Source organism: Neopelma chrysocephalum, unplaced genomic scaffold (genome assembly GCF_003984885.1).
Source record: "Neopelma chrysocephalum unplaced genomic scaffold, ASM398488v2 Primary Assembly neopelma1_24, whole genome shotgun sequence".
NCBI classification, from domain to species: Eukaryota; Metazoa; Chordata; class Aves; order Passeriformes; family Pipridae; genus Neopelma; species Neopelma chrysocephalum.
The window spans coordinates 50,791,588-50,808,908 of NW_020897693.1; the positions used below are offsets into that span (position 1 = coordinate 50,791,588).

At 40.2% G+C, this 17,321-nt stretch overlaps 1 protein-coding gene across 1 annotated transcript in view; it reads right to left on the reverse strand.

The window, feature by feature from the left end:
* Window positions 1-17,321, reverse strand: part of SYNE2 (spectrin repeat containing nuclear envelope protein 2) — a 181,335-nt gene that overhangs the window by 138,137 nt on the left and 25,877 nt on the right. Inside the window, exons 3-17 of the mRNA XM_027674160.1 lie at window positions 14,539-14,600; window positions 13,488-13,583; window positions 13,150-13,227; window positions 12,965-13,057; window positions 11,780-11,961; window positions 9,864-10,060; window positions 9,293-9,393; window positions 8,443-8,544; window positions 7,558-7,695; window positions 6,538-6,702; window positions 4,547-4,659; window positions 3,718-3,874; window positions 1,911-2,007; window positions 1,564-1,751; window positions 1,230-1,394 (exon numbers count right to left, since the gene is read on the reverse strand). Coding sequence (XP_027529961.1) covers window positions 1,230-1,394; window positions 1,564-1,751; window positions 1,911-2,007; window positions 3,718-3,874; window positions 4,547-4,659; window positions 6,538-6,702; window positions 7,558-7,695; window positions 8,443-8,544; window positions 9,293-9,393; window positions 9,864-10,060; window positions 11,780-11,961; window positions 12,965-13,057; window positions 13,150-13,227; window positions 13,488-13,583; window positions 14,539-14,600 — 1,934 coding nt within the window. The remainder of the gene's footprint in view (window positions 1-1,229; window positions 1,395-1,563; window positions 1,752-1,910; window positions 2,008-3,717; window positions 3,875-4,546; window positions 4,660-6,537; window positions 6,703-7,557; window positions 7,696-8,442; window positions 8,545-9,292; window positions 9,394-9,863; window positions 10,061-11,779; window positions 11,962-12,964; window positions 13,058-13,149; window positions 13,228-13,487; window positions 13,584-14,538; window positions 14,601-17,321) is intronic.

Consider the following 17,321-nt stretch of genomic DNA (forward strand, 5'->3'; position numbering starts at 1 on the left):
GAAGAGTAGGATAAGATGTTCATTCCCATCATCAATTCATGGGTCTCTCCACTACCCTCCTCCAACACAGTCACCACTTTGGTTATTTTCCAGCTTTAGTACCCAACAGGGATCAAAGGAGAAATAAATGCCAAACTTATTGGTAAATTAACAATGTTAGGCTCAGTTCCTTAACCCTGAGGACAGGTGGGACAGTACAACTTGAGCCCATATGTCTCCTAACCTATAAGAAGCCACAGCCACACTATTAAGGAGAATAAACTCCTGGGTTGCAGCATCTCCCAGGTCATGCCAGGGAATTGTCCAAGAGAACAATAGCTGATGTTGGCCAAATAAAGATTAGGAACTGTGCTAACAGTTTTATGCTACTGGCAGTTACAAACCAGAGCTCAAGCATTTGGCCTTGCCTTTTGATATACAAAAAAATATAAAATAAAATGTAATATATATGATAGGCATAATGTCCAGAGCAATGCAGAAAATTAACTTCTCAAGTCCTTAAGACCTTTTAAGGTGCAAGAAGGCTCTCTCTCACTCATTCCTCAATGTATTTCCTAAAAGCATCTCTTATTAAGGGTTTTTTTAGCAAACTCTGGATTTCCCTCACCCTTGGGAATATGTTTCCTCTCATTTTATTCCATTCCCACTAAACTCATTTCCTATAAAAATGTAGTTTACTGTCACAGCGGTACCTTTAATAAATGTCAATGAAAGATTCAACTTAGCAAATTAAGAGTTCTAGTATTCCTAGGCAGGGTGAAAATGTCATTCTTGTGAAAGCATTCTAGGAAATGTAATATATGTAACATTAGGCAGGTAGTATAGGAGTTTACAGCAGCCTAAAAACCTATCAAGCAACCTGGTGAAAACTTCTACAACCACAGAAATATCTATGCAGCAATAATTACTTTCTACTATCTGAGACAGAGATTGTAAAATTTAGCAAAGGCTCACAGGAGAATCAAATTCTGCAATAGGATTACCTTTCATAAGTGGCTTTAAAATTTCAATTTAAAAATTAACATTTTCCACCATATTATAAAGAGCATTTAATAACTGAGTCACGAAGACTTGGGATGCCTCTGTGTATTCTCTGTTCCTCCTGTTTTAAAACTAGGAATATTCATTTGACTGAAAGACTGATGAATCTCTGATTAGCAAGCTGATAAGTCTAGAAAATGACTTTGAAGGCTGCATGGCAAAAGAGTCATATGAAACTAGTAACTCACAAAGTGTGTCCTCTTGATGAACTTTGCCCATCTCCTGTTCAGTTTCTTCAGCTCTTTGGAAATATTTGATCCAACTTGCTCTTTGCTGACTTCGATGAGATAATTTCCAGCTTCATTTAAGGAACCATGAATTGAATTCCTCTTTGCCAGGACCTCAGCAGGGATCTAGACAGAGGCAGTGAAATAATTTAAAGCAGCATCCTGTCAAAAGTTTATTTCCAAAGTGAGGAACAGAAAAGCAACAAAAACAGCCACTGTCCCATATAATGCTTTCCTTCCAGGAGGCTTCCCAGTACCTCTGTCTGCCATCACAGGGAGAAATCCAACCACGTACCTCTTTCGGATGCTCATTTCTGTTTTCTTCCAGCCACGTCTTTAACAAGTGATTGTTTTCTGTATAATTACTCCAGGAGGACAGGACTTTCTGTAAGGTGGTATTTACATTGGAAATATAGTCTTTGCACATGGAAATCTTTGACTCCACTGTCTTAAAAAGTTTGCTAATTTCTTGAGGGTCTCCGTCTAGGACATCAAACAGGGATCATTGTTATACATTTGGAAACAGGGAGGTTAATTAAATAGAAACACTATTTCCACAAAACAGTAGATGGAATTAAAACTGGTGACAGCACATCAGTTCAAAACAGAGGTCTTCATATCAACTTATGTGCACAAACTTACCTAAATCAGGACCGCATATGTTTTTGTTTTTCAAATCTTCACAGATTTGAGTAGCAGTTTCTAGTTGTGCTTCAAGATTCTTTTCTTCAATGAAATTCTGCCCAAAGTGAAAAGCAATTGATATAACTAACACTGAAGCACATAAAACTGGGTAAGAAATACAGCTTGGGACACTTTTCAAATATGAGCCTACCACCTGCAGGTTAAAAATAAACCGAGCAAACAAAGCCCATTCAGCAACTGAGCTGCACCCTTCAGTCTGAAACAGACCTGTTCTTCTGTTTTGCTTGTGCAGAGAGTAAGATAATGGGAATATTAATTCCTGAATGCCACTGCCTGAGCCACAGCCCTGCATGAGTCAGGACTGCTTGTTTCAAAAAGTTACAGCCCCAGGGCAATACTGAGAAATAACATCAGTCAGATGATCAAGTCAGGCAGAACTTAGTCATGTAAGTCAAAGAAGTGCTAAAAGTGAAAGGTGGGTTTCCCTGCACAGAAATATCGATGTGCCTAGTTCCTGCCACAGATGAAGTAAGATCCAAACTGAGCAAGAAAAGGGTGACAGAAGAAAAATGGGAACAGAGGAGGAGACTTCTGCTTCGCACATCCACCCAGGGAACGAGGGTGGATCCTCAGCCTCTCTCTGTCTGAGCTGCATCTCACCCTCAGAGCTCCCCACTCGTACAACAGTCCTACCCAGCAGTCTACACAACAGCCTCCCCTGTGGCCATGACAAACCTGGGCCACCACATCACCACTCAGCCAGGACTTCACATCATGGGAGCAGCAAGAGAGCCAGCAACAAGCCTTAAACTCCCCGGGAAAGCTCTATATTCTATCAGCTTGAGCAAGACCATGAACCACAACTGCAGAAACAACAAGATAATAAGTATTTATGAAACCAACTGAATCAACAAACTCCGCTCAGATTAACTCTGTTACTCCCATGTCACCACAGGGTAAGGTTGATACTGCTCAGGAAAACCACTATTTTATACAACTTGTTGCCTCCTTTCACAGTTCTCAGGCTGGTGAAATTCCCACTAATTTAACCAGGGATTTGCCACTCTGAAAAGCTTCTGAGAAACTCTTTAGAAACTCCACTAAGATGGAATTCACATTCCCATTAACTGGAGACGGGTCAAAACTGATGCCCTCAGTTTTCATCTCTGCCTTTATTCCTGATGCAATATTGTGTGTCAGTAATTGGGATGGGGTAATCCATCCCCTCCTAGAAGACTACATGTGGCATCATTTTAGTAATTTGACTCCAGAAGTTAAAGTAAGCACAAAACTTAACAAAAACTCGACAATTCATATTCCCCATTAAGCATAAGGAGGTAAAGAAGCAGGGAAAAGGAAGAGGCAACAGCAAAATGCAGTGTTAGGCAGAAAAGTGAATAATGGTTGGTTTTGAAGACAGCAACTCCTGAAACTACCCCGGAGAGGTTTCTGTGGATTGGAGACAGGGAAGAGCTGCTACTGCTGGGTCAAAAACTGTCTAGAAAGAAATCTTCACAATAAAAATAAAAAAAGGCAGAGAGAAAATTACAGTTGTGGCTTGCATTACTTCTCCAAACTGATGAAAGAACTCTCATTCAGAGCAAAATGGGAAGATGTAAGGGGTGAAGTAAGTTTCTGTGGAAGTCTACCTGCTCTTCTTTGCATAAATCCCAGATCTCACCAGTCCACCATGCTTCTACCAACTACCATAGTATCTTCTGATGAGGAAGAGATAAGCCTGAATCAAAGAGAGCTGGGAAAGAAGAATTACTGTCATGGTGTGATAAATGCAACTTAAACTTACATTCCAATTTTTCAGCAGTGACTCCACAGACTCTTTTGATCCATATTTCATGTCCCAGATATTTAGCTTTAACGTCACCTCATTGGCAATAGCTGAGCACAGTCCATAGTGGTATTCAAGAAAAGTGCTGGAGTTTGTCAAATGAATGTTGCTGAATCTACAAACAGAAAAACATTCCAAAAGTTTTTTCATAACCATCGGATACACAAGGCATTAACATACAAGGTTTTTACCCTGAAAACTCAGAATTACACATATGTAAATATTATTTTGTTATGAAAGAATAACATTTTAAGATAACAACAACTCATTTTTTTAAGCAGCAACAATTTTAGTCAATATTGTCTGTTCAACGTATGGAAAACCTTAAATGCCCAGAAAAGGGGCATCTGCCATCTGTATGTCAAAGTATCTCAGGTTATAGATACAGATTTACTGGCCATATTTGAAAATCCTCCCAACATATATTTGGGACTGTACAAGCTGTAGATCTCAGTGATTTTAAAAGGTGGAAATCCCCACCACCAGGGAAATGCTTACATTCAAAATATTCAGGTTTCCTACCCCTAGTAGGTGTTTCCTATCCCCACTAGCAAAGGGCATCTGAAAAGGTCCTGTTAATGAGCTCCACTCCGTACACATAATTAACACTCACTGGACCAATGAGAGATCCTTGCCTGCTCTGCTTGATAGTTTGTGCTTAAGTGGAAAAAGCTCTTTTTCTGCCAGGCATGGATAAATCATGTGCTTTTTTCAGAACAGCAGAACAAGTCAATAGCAGAGCTAGAATACAACATAGTCAAAGTAGAGGAAATATGAGCATCACAACCTTCTTTTCATTTCCTCTAATTTTTCAGGCAAGACCAGTGGCACATTATTCTCATCTTCATTCTTAAATGACTGAAGGGTGTCCAAGTGAGAATCAAAACGATCCATCAAACCCTGGGGAGCAAAAGACATAGTAAGGCATTCATTTTAATCTAGAGCATTTCATCTGGGAACCTGCAAGTCACCTGCCATTAGGGTGAGAGCTATTAAGAACTAGTCAGCACAAGACAATCTTCCAGTGCCTTTACTCATTAAAGTGAAATAAAAGTATTTACCTCATCACCTTCTAAAATGCATATTTAGTGCAGGACTACCACATTTCTCTTATCACTGTGCATCTAGGTAAATATAAGGAACATGAGCCTACACTACTCTACTATCATTTTTTTCTGCACTTTCACTATCAACTTCAGGACATAAAAGTGTCATTGTAACAGTTTCAGGATATTAAGTTGTTCTTAGCTATGTGTCAGCAAAGACTGACAGCAAAACCTGTTGAACAAACCTGTCATATCACTTGCTTAATAGCTCATCTGACTGCTCAATAAATTTCTGTCTAACACCATGATGACAGCACATCAAATTAACCACATGATGCCCAGTATCGCATGACGGGGGAATATTTTACAGGCATGTGTCTCAGCACCAAATTCCCTATGTAGGAATAAAATATAAAATGCATTGCACAGAATATAAGCATATTTGTAAGAGGTACATCAAGAAATACGCTAAAAGTTTATTTTTATGTAATAAAACTTGCTAAGAAGCATGTTAATGGAAATGGCTAAATCCAGGGACAGCCTTCAACCACAAAAATAGTGCACAGATTTTAAACATTTGATTTTATAACCTTAATGCTATACAAGTCACACATTGTGTGTGAGCATTGGTGGGTAATTCTCTAGACCTTAAGAGAAAGTAAAATTTCCATTATAGGGCACCACCTTGGCAATATGATCCCTACATGAGATGTACTAAAAGGACTGACTAGAGGAAGGAAGGAGAAAAAATTCCCAGCAGAATGTCTTCCCATCAGGAAAAGTGGATTTGACAGAAATGAAGTATTATGGGTTTCTTCTTATCAAGGAATGTAATGATTTTTATCTACATATTCAATGGCAAAAACGAAACTCCTTAACAAATTACATCTCCATCTTTGTCTCATTCTTAAAAACACTTTAACTACTTAGGCTGCACAACAAAAATCTTGGATCAAATGGCTAAAGGCTGGCAAAGCTGTTAGGAGTTAAAAAGCCATCTTTCATCAGGAAGTGACTAGCAACAGTACAAAAAAGTGCTGTTATCAAGCCACTTGCAAGAACCTCCACTGCCCATTCTTTTGATTCTCTTTAAGGACGTGCCAAAAAAAAAAAAAGCAAACTTGTTCATAAAAAAACAAAGTATGGCATTATGATGATCAACAGGCATCAATATATCTGCTCTTTCAGAGTTTTTAAACTCAAGAAGATGTTTAAATTATTATCAGTGAAAAGATTTCAAGATCAGAATAAATAACTTGCACAGTATCGAGGTATCAAAGTATCTCCTACTGCCTTGAACGGAACTACAGAGTGATTCAGCAAATATTTAACTTTAAACAAACTTGCTGAACTCACTGGAATGTAACCTTGAGCTCAAGTGCTTTTCTGAATAGGTATGCATTGAGCACAGATTTAAAGATAAGGATGCAATTACCCTGTGTTATTACTTAACAAATAAGTTGCAGGAACCACATAAAAAATAATACCATAATTTACTCATTCAGGTAGTATTCAAATTTAATCTCACCCCAGTGAAGTCAGAAACCTCCCTTATAGACCCATGCAGTTATTTAATTAAACTCATCATTCTTCAAAGGTATGTTCAGAAGAGCTTTTCATCTTCAGAAGATAAACATACACACCCCACTTCCCAAAATGTCAAACAGCAATTCCACAACAAGTGCTTTGCTGGGTCAAACTGAAGCAGAATGTTCCTTTGTGATCAGCATACCTTAAGTATTACAATTTTTTCTCTGAAGAGAGACATTGCTTTAAATGGGTCCTGCAAATCAGGCAAATCTTCTGCCTGCAGATGTTCTACCTCCTGAAGCCAAGCCTCAATGCTACCCAGAGGGGAGGGCAACATCTGGTCCAGCTTCGCTTTCCACTCGTTAATCTTTAAAAGGAAAACAAGTGATTAAATTTCTCACTATTATTTTCTTCTCCATCCCCAAGATACTGATAAAAGCTGCATAAACTGACACTCCAGACTTCCCAGAAACCCACTCCCCACACCTGTCACCGTTCAGGAAAGGAGCTTCCAGTGAAGTCAGTTGCAAATCAGTTATGTTTATATGAAGCTCAGGTTTCCTCCCAGCCTGTAACCTCCGTAACACCACAGAGAATTTGGTGTTACTGATCCTTCGCTGGTGACCATCTCAAGGCCCAACAACTGGAAAATTTATAGTAAACTAGTTGCAAAAATAGAGGGGAAACAGAAATGAACAGCTTTCTGTCATGGGGCTGACAAAAAAGCTCTTCCAAAAAGAGCAATTACCAGCATGGCCCAACACATCCCTATTTGTGGCAGAGGGATCTAACACAGCCAACCTCACGGCAAAGCAGTGACCAACCAGGTCTCACTATATCAGGATCTGTGCCATGGGATGCAGCTTTTCCCAGCTGCATCACTGTCTGAGCCATGACTATGTCCCAAAATAACCTTTTAAGCATAAATAGGCCAAAAACTTTCATCAGAAGAGTGCTCAAAGATAACTAAATGCAGGGCATTTTCTGCAGACATCTCACAGTCCTGAGGCTCGGGAGGCAGAAGGGTAACACAGTCACCTTCTGCCTCCTCCTGGACACTGAACACCACTCAGACTGTCTGGACTTCAGGTTCAGGGTCAATAGCTCTTTTATCATTCCAAATAAAGTATCACCTCCCCACTTTTCCCAGACTGGGCAGACTCAGGCTTCTTCATCAAACATGGTCACACCAGTAACAAGGTGAGCGAGAAATGCCTCTGACCTGAGAGATCACTTTATCCCACTCTTCCCTCATCTGCTTCTGGTCTTCACTCAGCTCAGCTTCACTTCTTTTTGATGACAACACAGGCAGAAAGGCGTTCTTTTCTTGGTTAAATGTTTCCATAAATGACATCATTTCCTAGGGATAAAATAGAAGAGTAATTCACAGAAACCTTCAGATGGAAGCTCATGAAGCCAAGTACTGCCTTTGAACACACTGGTATGACTTCCATTAACTTCAAAGGGTGTGATGCATGCAAAGGCAAGATAGCAAGAGGCATACTTGTCTCCAGGCAGTATTTGAGTCTGAAATTATAGGTGCCATTCCCTAAGTCTGTATTTAATATAATGTCAGTGCAGTCAGAACGCTGCTCTCCCCTCCCAGCAAGAGAAAGGGAAAATTCCTCTCCTCACAGTTCCCCACAGGCCATTTTATTACAAACTCTGGCAACAAAATAAACCACAGGAAATTTTACTTCAGCACAACCTATAGCCAACATTTCAACTACTCCTCTACAACATTAGTTGGGCAAAACCTACTGTTGTAATTATCACAGAATAGTGAAGGCCCTGCAAAGGGCCTACGTGCTTGAATCTCGTCCAAGCCTTCAACTACATCAACTAAGATACTACTTTACTCTCTCCAAAAGAAACGTGCTCTGCTTAGAAACCAAACAATATATATCTTTTTCATAATAGAAAGGATTTTATCCTACCTTTCCTTCAATCATACGAGGGCATTTACCAAATTCATCGTCAGACTTCCAACTTTTGTTTAAAAGTCCATTTAACACTTCAGTTTAGGCAATGAAGATGAAAAATATTAAAAATATTCCCAGAAACAGCTTTGTTTCACAGAAGCAGTTAAACATGTAATGCAACTTACTTTGCACTTCTGGTAATATGTTTCATTCTCTGTGTCAATCAGCAGCTTTGCTAACTTCTCCTCCTGTGCAGCCAACCAGCCCATGGCCTCTCTTACTTTTTCCTGGTAATTAGAGCAGAAAATTTCATTTTTCCATTTTGCAAGCCTTGTTTTCAATTTACATTGTGCCATAAAACAACACTCATCGAGCACATGATAAAGTCCATTCAAAGATACTGAAAAAGAAATTCCTGGGGACTCTGATGACTTTTGGGTGAGGCACTATTACAGACCAAGGCCAAAGTTTTAAACCTGGCATTGGATATGTGAATGCACCAAAAGAAGTGCCTGACTGCAGTCCTCCTAAAAGGAGATTATTGGCATGGAGATATGTGAATAACCAATTAATACATAAACTCCATAGGAGAACACAGAGAATAGAAAATGTGGTTTTCCAGTCAATGTCATCTGTGAGCGACAACTTCTGTCCACTTTACATGTCAGCTATCACATTTAAAGCTGGTTGTTCTGTGTATTTGCAAATCTGTTTGTTACTACCCCAACATTTACATAGACTTCAGAGCACAGAGGAAGATGACCAAGCTTGAAAATGCCCTCCGTAACACTTAAATGAAAAAAAAGATAACCTGCACAGCAATTCCACTAAAAATGTGTAAGACAGTCTTTTTTACCACACAGGAGCATCATAAGGTTCAAGCCAATTGAGTCCTGTCAGTAGCAGAATCAGAGGCTCTACAATCTAACTGTTACTGACTCAGATTATAAACTAGGCAAAGAAAGCACTGATAGTCTTGGCATTCATGATGCACGTTCATTTAAAAATGTCCCAGTGACAAACCACATGACATACCTGCATGTCTTCTTCAGACTCAGGCAAATTCTTGGAGTATTGCAAAAACTGAGCCACATAAGTCATGATTGATTTTTCATCTGGATTCACAATGTCAACATCTACAAGAGCCAATACAGCATTTACATAATTATGCAGCCTTCTAGGCCTGATCACATAATTACACACTATACTGCAGTTATTAAAACACATTACCATAAACATGTTTATTTTGCAACAGCTCACTTAACATACCATTGACAGAAATTAATATGTAATGAACATTTTTTCCTTGGGAATATTTTAATATAACATGATTAACTAACGAAGAAGTTTCTCCCATGAACGGGAATGTTTCATATCCTTTCTTATGCATATTGTTCCTGCAGTCATTGCCAATTCAAAAATCATACAATTTCTAAGTACAGCTGATTCTATAGAGAACTTGAGGTTTGAGCATTACAGTAAAGATCAATATTCCATTTCAGACTTAAGCACAGCCTTACTTTTTCCTGTGTTACAATTCAAGGCACACAGGATTATATTAATCTTACTCCTGATAACGAAGATTTTAAAAAAGCTGATCGTTTACCTTCAGGCTCAAGGAGCCGTGGGATGTTCAGCTCCAGTTCTGCAATTCTGAAAGCCTCTTTCAGGTTTTCTTTACTGCTTCTGGCTTTTGCCTTCTCCAAATCAACTAGACCTGGTCGTAAGGTTTGGATGATGGCTAAGAAAGCCAGTCCACTCCGCCAGCTGGACTTGAAATCAGTCACGTTGATAGAGCCGTGCCTACCCCAAAAATTATCAGAAACAAAGTATTAGGCTTTCTGAGGAAACAGGTTAAAAGTGCAAATTTAGAAATAGAATATAAGTTTAGTAAAATGGAGTACGAACCAAAACCAAGAGAACCCTGCCACCGAACTTCTGCAGAAGCTGAGTCAGACAACAACACAGCCAATACCACCCAATTTTTCTACAATTGCATATTTTTATATTATTCTTGAAAAATGACTATTTTTTTTGTCTTATGTTGCATTCTGAAAATGAAGCCTTGCTGATCCAATATCCTTTCTGAACACCACCTTTGCGCTCAGTAATTTTGCATTCTATGGGGTGGAAAAACAACAAGCAAAGCACGGCAGAACACAAAGTATTATATTAAAATATAATTTTAATTTGTTTGTATATATTAATTTGTATTTAATTTGTTTGTATATATTAAAATATAACATGTAAGGGCACTGAGAATTGGAATCAACTCTGGCATTTTACACAACCCAGAACTTAGAAGTGATGCATTACTGCAGGAAAATATTTCTTTTTCTCTTAGTTAGTTTAGTGTCTTTAAAACATCTTCTATTAAGCAGTGCCTGGACAATGCTGTGAGATGCCCAGCACTGCAGGCCACAGTGAATTCTGGGACAACTTTCCAAAAACAGCTTGTATATTATGAGTATGTTACAGCATGGGAAAGATGTGGGATTTCAGGGGATCAAACTTAGTTACAAAACAACCAGCCAGGACTTACAAGATTTGTTCCTTTATCAAAAACTACAGGATTCACTGATAACAAAATCATTCAGTGTAATGACAGTTCAGAAAGGATACTACAAACCAGGCAGCAGTATTGCTGAAAACCAGGCAAAAGAAAGAGGAAGATTAAATGGACAAAGAGATGGTTTTTACATGCCAATTAATCTTGTTCTGATAAAACACAGCTAAAAGGCAAATTTCAGTGCCATTCTCCCAGAAGAAAGTGTCTGATGTGCTGATGAAGGCCTTTATCTCCCACTAATAACATGGAATATTAGTAGAATGTTATTAGAACATAAAGCAACCAAAGAGCTGGAGAGAAAGGACTGACATTACTGTAAAACATATTTGAAAGATCCTGGAGTGAAGCAGCAGCCCTTGAAAAAAGTGTAAGTGGCAGAAAGTCTGCTTCTTGCAAGAAATATCTGTGTCTGCTGTAGGTTGTGTGTTGTGAATACTCCCACTGAAAGCAACAGTGCTATCTGTACATCAAGCATAAGGAAATATCTATTTAGAATTAGGGACTGAGACCTCCAGGATCAGGATCCTTCTTGGGGATCATACACTGTTTTAACAGAAAGAAACAAGATGTGGGAATCATAGAAATCCTACATTTTCCATTTAAAAAAAAATTAATTATTGAAATTTTATGAACCAGGGCAAACATGAGAATTAAAACTAGCAAATCATGTAAACATTCCACTAGACCTATCACACAGAAGCCCCAAAAAAGAACAGCAAAGCAACTCAAATTACATTGTTGTATTTTATGAATAAGATGAGCTTCACTCATCTCAAAACATTTAGGGCCTGATTGATGCTAAAAGTACAGGTAAGCACATCTGAAACGTAAAGGGATTTCTGCTAAGCTGTCACTAAGCAATATTAAAAAACAGGGAGAAATATCACCACATTTAGAGGAAAGCAGTAATACAAAATGTAGCATACTATTTATAAGTCTTGGATGGAACTTACAGTGAACACTGTTCTTTAGCCCACAACAATAGAGCCTTTGTAGCAGACATCTTCCACCGTTCCTTAATTTTAGCACTTTTTTTAGCTGATCTGCTTGCCTTTGGAGAGGAGTCAACAGCACTTGAAGAATCAAGTGAAGGCTGATTGTAAGTACAAGCAAGTGTCCTGGCAAGTTCTTCAATCTATCAGACATGATGGGAGACTTAATCAGGCTTCAGTGAAAAATTACCAAGACATCAGTGGCAGAACAGCACAGAGAATTAGACAGGACTCAATCACAGCTGTAACAGTAGTTTCCCTCCCACCCAAAATCAGATCAGGCTTTTTAATCTGTACAATCTGAACTATTTCATGCGGAATTCCCATCTTTAGGCAATTTTTTGGCAGGATATATTCGCCCAAAGACTTCCATGTTATCCTGTGGGTACCAGCAAGGACGTCAAGGGTCCTTCTCACTCAATTTCTACTTCTACCAGTGACAGTAGCCTGTGGTAGCTGTGTTTTCTGCTATCACCAGTGACATGTATTAGACATGCTCAGAGTTTGCCTGCTCACTCAGGGTGCAGGCCTCAGAGATCTACATTTGGTTAGAGAAGCTTGGTTTAGGTAAGAAGGTACTGCATAGGCTACGTGCAGCACAAGAATCTTCAGCATCAAAGTGCCTCTATCATGAAAAATATGGGCTAAATACTGTTAAAAAACTTTGCTTCTGAGCTTCTTATTGTATAAGAAACATTACTATGACAGCCTTTGTGTTATTTCAGGCACCTGGTACTGAAAAAAATAACAGCAAGAATTGTACATTGCAAGCACAATCAAAAGGGAAGAGCAGGGCTAGGGCTGCCTCTGAGGGAGATGGATGTGAGTCACTTCACACTATTTGCTCCATTTGGAGCTTAATCAATACAGGCCTTGGACAGGCAAAGTTTAGCCTATTTTTTAATTTGTTACCTCAAGAAAAATCTCAGTCTTTCCTTCCCACCATTTGCAGCTACATACTGTTCATCACTGCCATCACTGCATTGGTGAAGCAGCACTGGTGCACCTCCTCCTTGAGCTGTTACTTCCAGATGTCAGAAGACAATCCTTTGCTTCGTTCTAATTCATCTCATTTGGCAACCATATAACACATTTTTGTGCTTTTTCCCCCCTACTAAAACTCTCTTACATCGCTGAAATACTTACATGAAAATGAAATATAATGGTCCAGATTAGGCCAAGCACAATGGAAGGTTTTCCTTCAATAATGTCAGCAACATGAATATTTATGAGCTTCAGCTAAGAAGGAAAAAAAAGGGATCATTGTTAACAAAGAAAATGTTCCACCAGCTAAACTGGCTTTAGTTGGGAATTTTGAAGTTAATACTCACTGATCTGCTCTTTAAAAATGTCAAAGCATTTTCTATATTACTTCTACACTGGAAGGTATTAAATCCTTTTTCCCGTGGCTGCAAAGCAAAAAGAACATGTTACATCCTCAACTGTAAAAATTAATTTTATTCTACACTTTGATAAGGGAAGTCCTGCAAAGATTCATAAACTGCTCTGGATCAACTTATTTCAGTGTGTTTCAGAGTCAGTGGTGTAAATTTGCAACTAGCTCTACGACTCCAGAAGGATCACTCATATGGTTACAATTAAGCATATCCAGAAATCTTTGCTGGATTTGAAAAAGGATTGAGGTAATATTTTTATTACTCTGTCTTACCAGATGTTGACCTGAAAGCACTTCCAACAGATCAAGAAGCAAATGTCCTTGCTGTATGTCTGTATACAGGTCTGAGATAACAGAAGGAGGCATATGCTGCAAAATAAATTTTTATCTTTTGTCATTTTGAATTCATCACACTACAAAACATCACACTCTGATTACTCTGTTAAAAAATGTTTAGCATCCTTTATTTTTTCATTAAGCTGAAATAAAAATCCTGCATCTAATCAGCCATATCCTGCTTCTTCTAACCCATTATTATGTTTGTGTCTTATTCCCCTTTGCCCTGCCTCTGCGTTTTATAAGGGTTATTTTAGGCCTCACTTTCAAGTATTTACATTTTTCAAGGAAGCACGTTGCAAAAGACCCCAAAATTTTGAGACAGGGAAAGCTAAACAAAGCAGTTAATTTATATTTTGAGACCTTAATCAATATACCCCAAGTACAAACTTGAGTATAAAGTTGCATAACTAAACCTCTTTTTACCCACTTGTGGTGAACATAACACAAATTTATCACAGGCTCAGCAGCTTCTGCTCAAGGAGGGACCAAAATAGGATTATTTTTTCTTACCTGAGCAAGTCAGAGCCCCAGCACAGCTGCAGGAGCTGTTTTGTGAAAGCTTAAAGAGTGCCTACGCTACTATGAGGTTTGTCTTAATACTTACCAGTCACTCAGGTCAGCTCATTACACTCATGTCCTTGGATTGCATAATAGAATAACACTTACCTAATCACAGTAAAACTAATTGTAAACACAGAAACCCATAAAACCCTGAGACATGTGCCACAATTCACCACAGGTTTTACCACATGAGCAAGGAAGAGTGTCATCTACTTAAAAACCATCTCTTACAAATGTTCTTGGACATTCACCAATACAGTGCTGTTGCACTTATTAAACAAATGCTTTCCAGGGGGTACTTTTTCCATCCAGTGATGAAAAAAACTCGTACTAATTTTGTTTATTCCTAAAAATCAATCTCCATACAGCACATCTGAATCAAAAAGGCAAAAGGCATGTCTTTGCTAAAGAATCCCGTTCCTACCTTTGCCAATATTGAATTTATCCAACTAGTGAAGGTTTTCTTCTGTGTGAACTCTCGCTGCACTGGGAAATAAAAAAAATAAAGGAAAAAAACTGTTAATGGAAAAAATTATCTGGTTTTATTTCTCTTTCTTAAAAAGTTACACAACATTTCTCTCAAACCTAAGGTCCATTCTTCCAGATATTATGTTACTATTAACTATTATTTAATGTCAGTTTTTCTCAAGTCATATTTTAGAGATGGTACTTTCTTGCTTGCAGAGTTGATTCTGCAAAGACCTCTACAACCATCAAGCATACTCTACAGGATACAGCAAAAAGCAACTAATGAAGGTTTTCTCAGAAGCTCAGCAAATACAAACAGTGGTGTGAACACATAAATCTATAAAGAAATATGTCTACAATAACTCTGTTCATTTCTAATGTTCCTTGAAAGACTCTGGGCCATCATCAGTACAAGATAATCTTGAAATTCAGGAAAAGCCATGCATTAAATTGGGTCATAGGACCAGGATGCAGACTGTGATAAATGCACATCTGTAGGTGAAGCCACACGATGAGATGTCTTGGCTGCCAACTGAAGGCCTGGAGAGTTATTTGGCTGTCATGGGGGGAATACAACCTCTAGCAGCAACCTTTTCATTGTTGGGCCCTCCCTAGGGTATACAGATTATTAATCCAGCCAAAAAGGAGCTCAGAGGGTTCTAAAATAGGCAGAAGGAAGAAGGAAGTGTTTGAACTTGTATCACAGCAAAAAAAACAGTGAAGCAGAACTCAAAGCGTGACCCAGTGACACACAGAGATCCAGCTCTGCCCCCAGGTCCCTCACGGTGGTACAGGGTGAGCAACTACCACCGCTTGTGAAGGGAGACAGGGAGTTAGTTAAGCCCATGTTTCAAAAATCAGAGTATTTAAGCTGTTTCTCGCAGCAGAGTAGAGCTCAAGAGAGGGGAAGGCTGTTCTCCATGGCCTGTGGGCAGTAGAGACGAAACAAAGACAAGTTCCCCCGAAAGGTGAAGCAGAGGGTGAGCAGCCGAGTCAGACCAGCCCAGCTCCCTGGCCCTGGTCATGGCCAGTGCATTACGTGACTCTCCAGCTCATGCTCTCTCCCAAAAAACCACCCCATTCCCAAGAAACACCACAAAACCCAACCATACATCCCTAGGGGTTGGATGTCCGTATACAGGTCTGAGGTGACGGTTGGAGGTGCTGGCCCCTGAGATTACAGACTCCCATTCCACCAGCAGCCATTCCAAAGGCTCGTGGGAACGAGCCTGAACACAAACTCCTTCTTCTCTCCCTTTCCACAGCAGCCTTGACTGCAAGTGCTGGGACCAGCTTTCCAAAAGCAGATTAAAAAGTAACAGCATGCCTGAAAGGGGCCTGCCTGGAGTTGCGGGAAGGTGGTCATCCCTGCCTTCTTCCCCACTGGAATAAACACCCCAAAGGCCGCACTGGTTGTGAATAGCCCAGGCATTACAAAGCAGGTCAAATGGACTATTAGCTGAGGAGGGCAAGACTACACAGTTGGGAGAGCTGATGAGTTGGTCACCCAAACCATCACCTTTGGCCTGTGCCAGCTGCAGGGCTCTTCTCGCCCTTCCCTCTGAGGGCTGAAGCGGCCGCATGGTGACGGGCAGTGCACCAGGGGGATCCTGCAACGTTCATGGCAGGCAGCAGGGAAGCAAAGCCTGAGGGGCAGGAGAAGTGCAAGGTGGAGAGAAAGAACAAGCTCCTCTCCCCGCTGTGCTGGGCGGCCGGAGGGGCTGCGTCAGGCAGCTGGAGCAGAGGGTCATGGCGACAGAGAGGCTCGGAGCCTCCACGTACAGAGAGGCAGATGGACCAGGGAATGCCCATCCAGGGCCCTGGTGGGAGCACAGGAGAGGCCAGTGCATGTTCTGCTCCATGGCCTCAAGGCAGCTCCCTAAGGGGCTGTGGGTGGTCCAGCGGGGTGAACGGTCCATGGAGGGACACGGTGGGCAAGGCAGCTGGGGGGTACTCGCTGCCCACTTCCCAGCTGGGAAAAATCCTTCCACTGCATGGGAGAGGCATCTGGACACTGACCAGGCCATCGGCTTGCACAAAGAAACAAATCTAGGTGGGAACAGACCATCTCTTCTGCCTCTGAAAGCAAGCTCTTGCACCAAAGATTAATTAAATGCAAGTTTGACATCATAACGCAAGTGAAAGACTACTCAGCAATAGATATGTATGTTTTGGTAGGCTAGGCAGGATGAAGGATACCAAAAATATCAAGCCCTTGGGGGGAAAAAATTAATAATGTTGACTCCTCTGCCCATGAAAATGAAAATGCCACTCAGAGGAAAATGCCTCACACTTTACTACACTCTGGGAATTTGCAAACACAAACCCCAGTCGTAGCTGTTTTTTCATCACCCAAGACGGCCTGAAGGAACTTCATCAGCTCACGAAGCACAGCAATTCTCTTGAGGATAACCCAGTCTCCTGCTCCCCACACCACAGGCCTCCTCCTGCTTCACTGGGAGGGTGAGTGGCAACAAAAACATTCATGCATTATGTGCGTCGAGGACTGTTTTGCATCCTGTAGCTAAGGCGTCTTTCAACAGCCCTCCTCTATGATCCTGTTGGAGCATGAAGCAGTCAATTTGCCCTGCTTACTGCATTGTTTTACAATTCTTTATAATCACCAGAGATCATGCTGAACAGTAAGATAAGGGCAATCTTAAAGATGCAGACAAAAATGCAATGACAAAATCATGTTTTGTTCGGGAAACAGAAAGTAAGTGCAAACATGCTCACGAG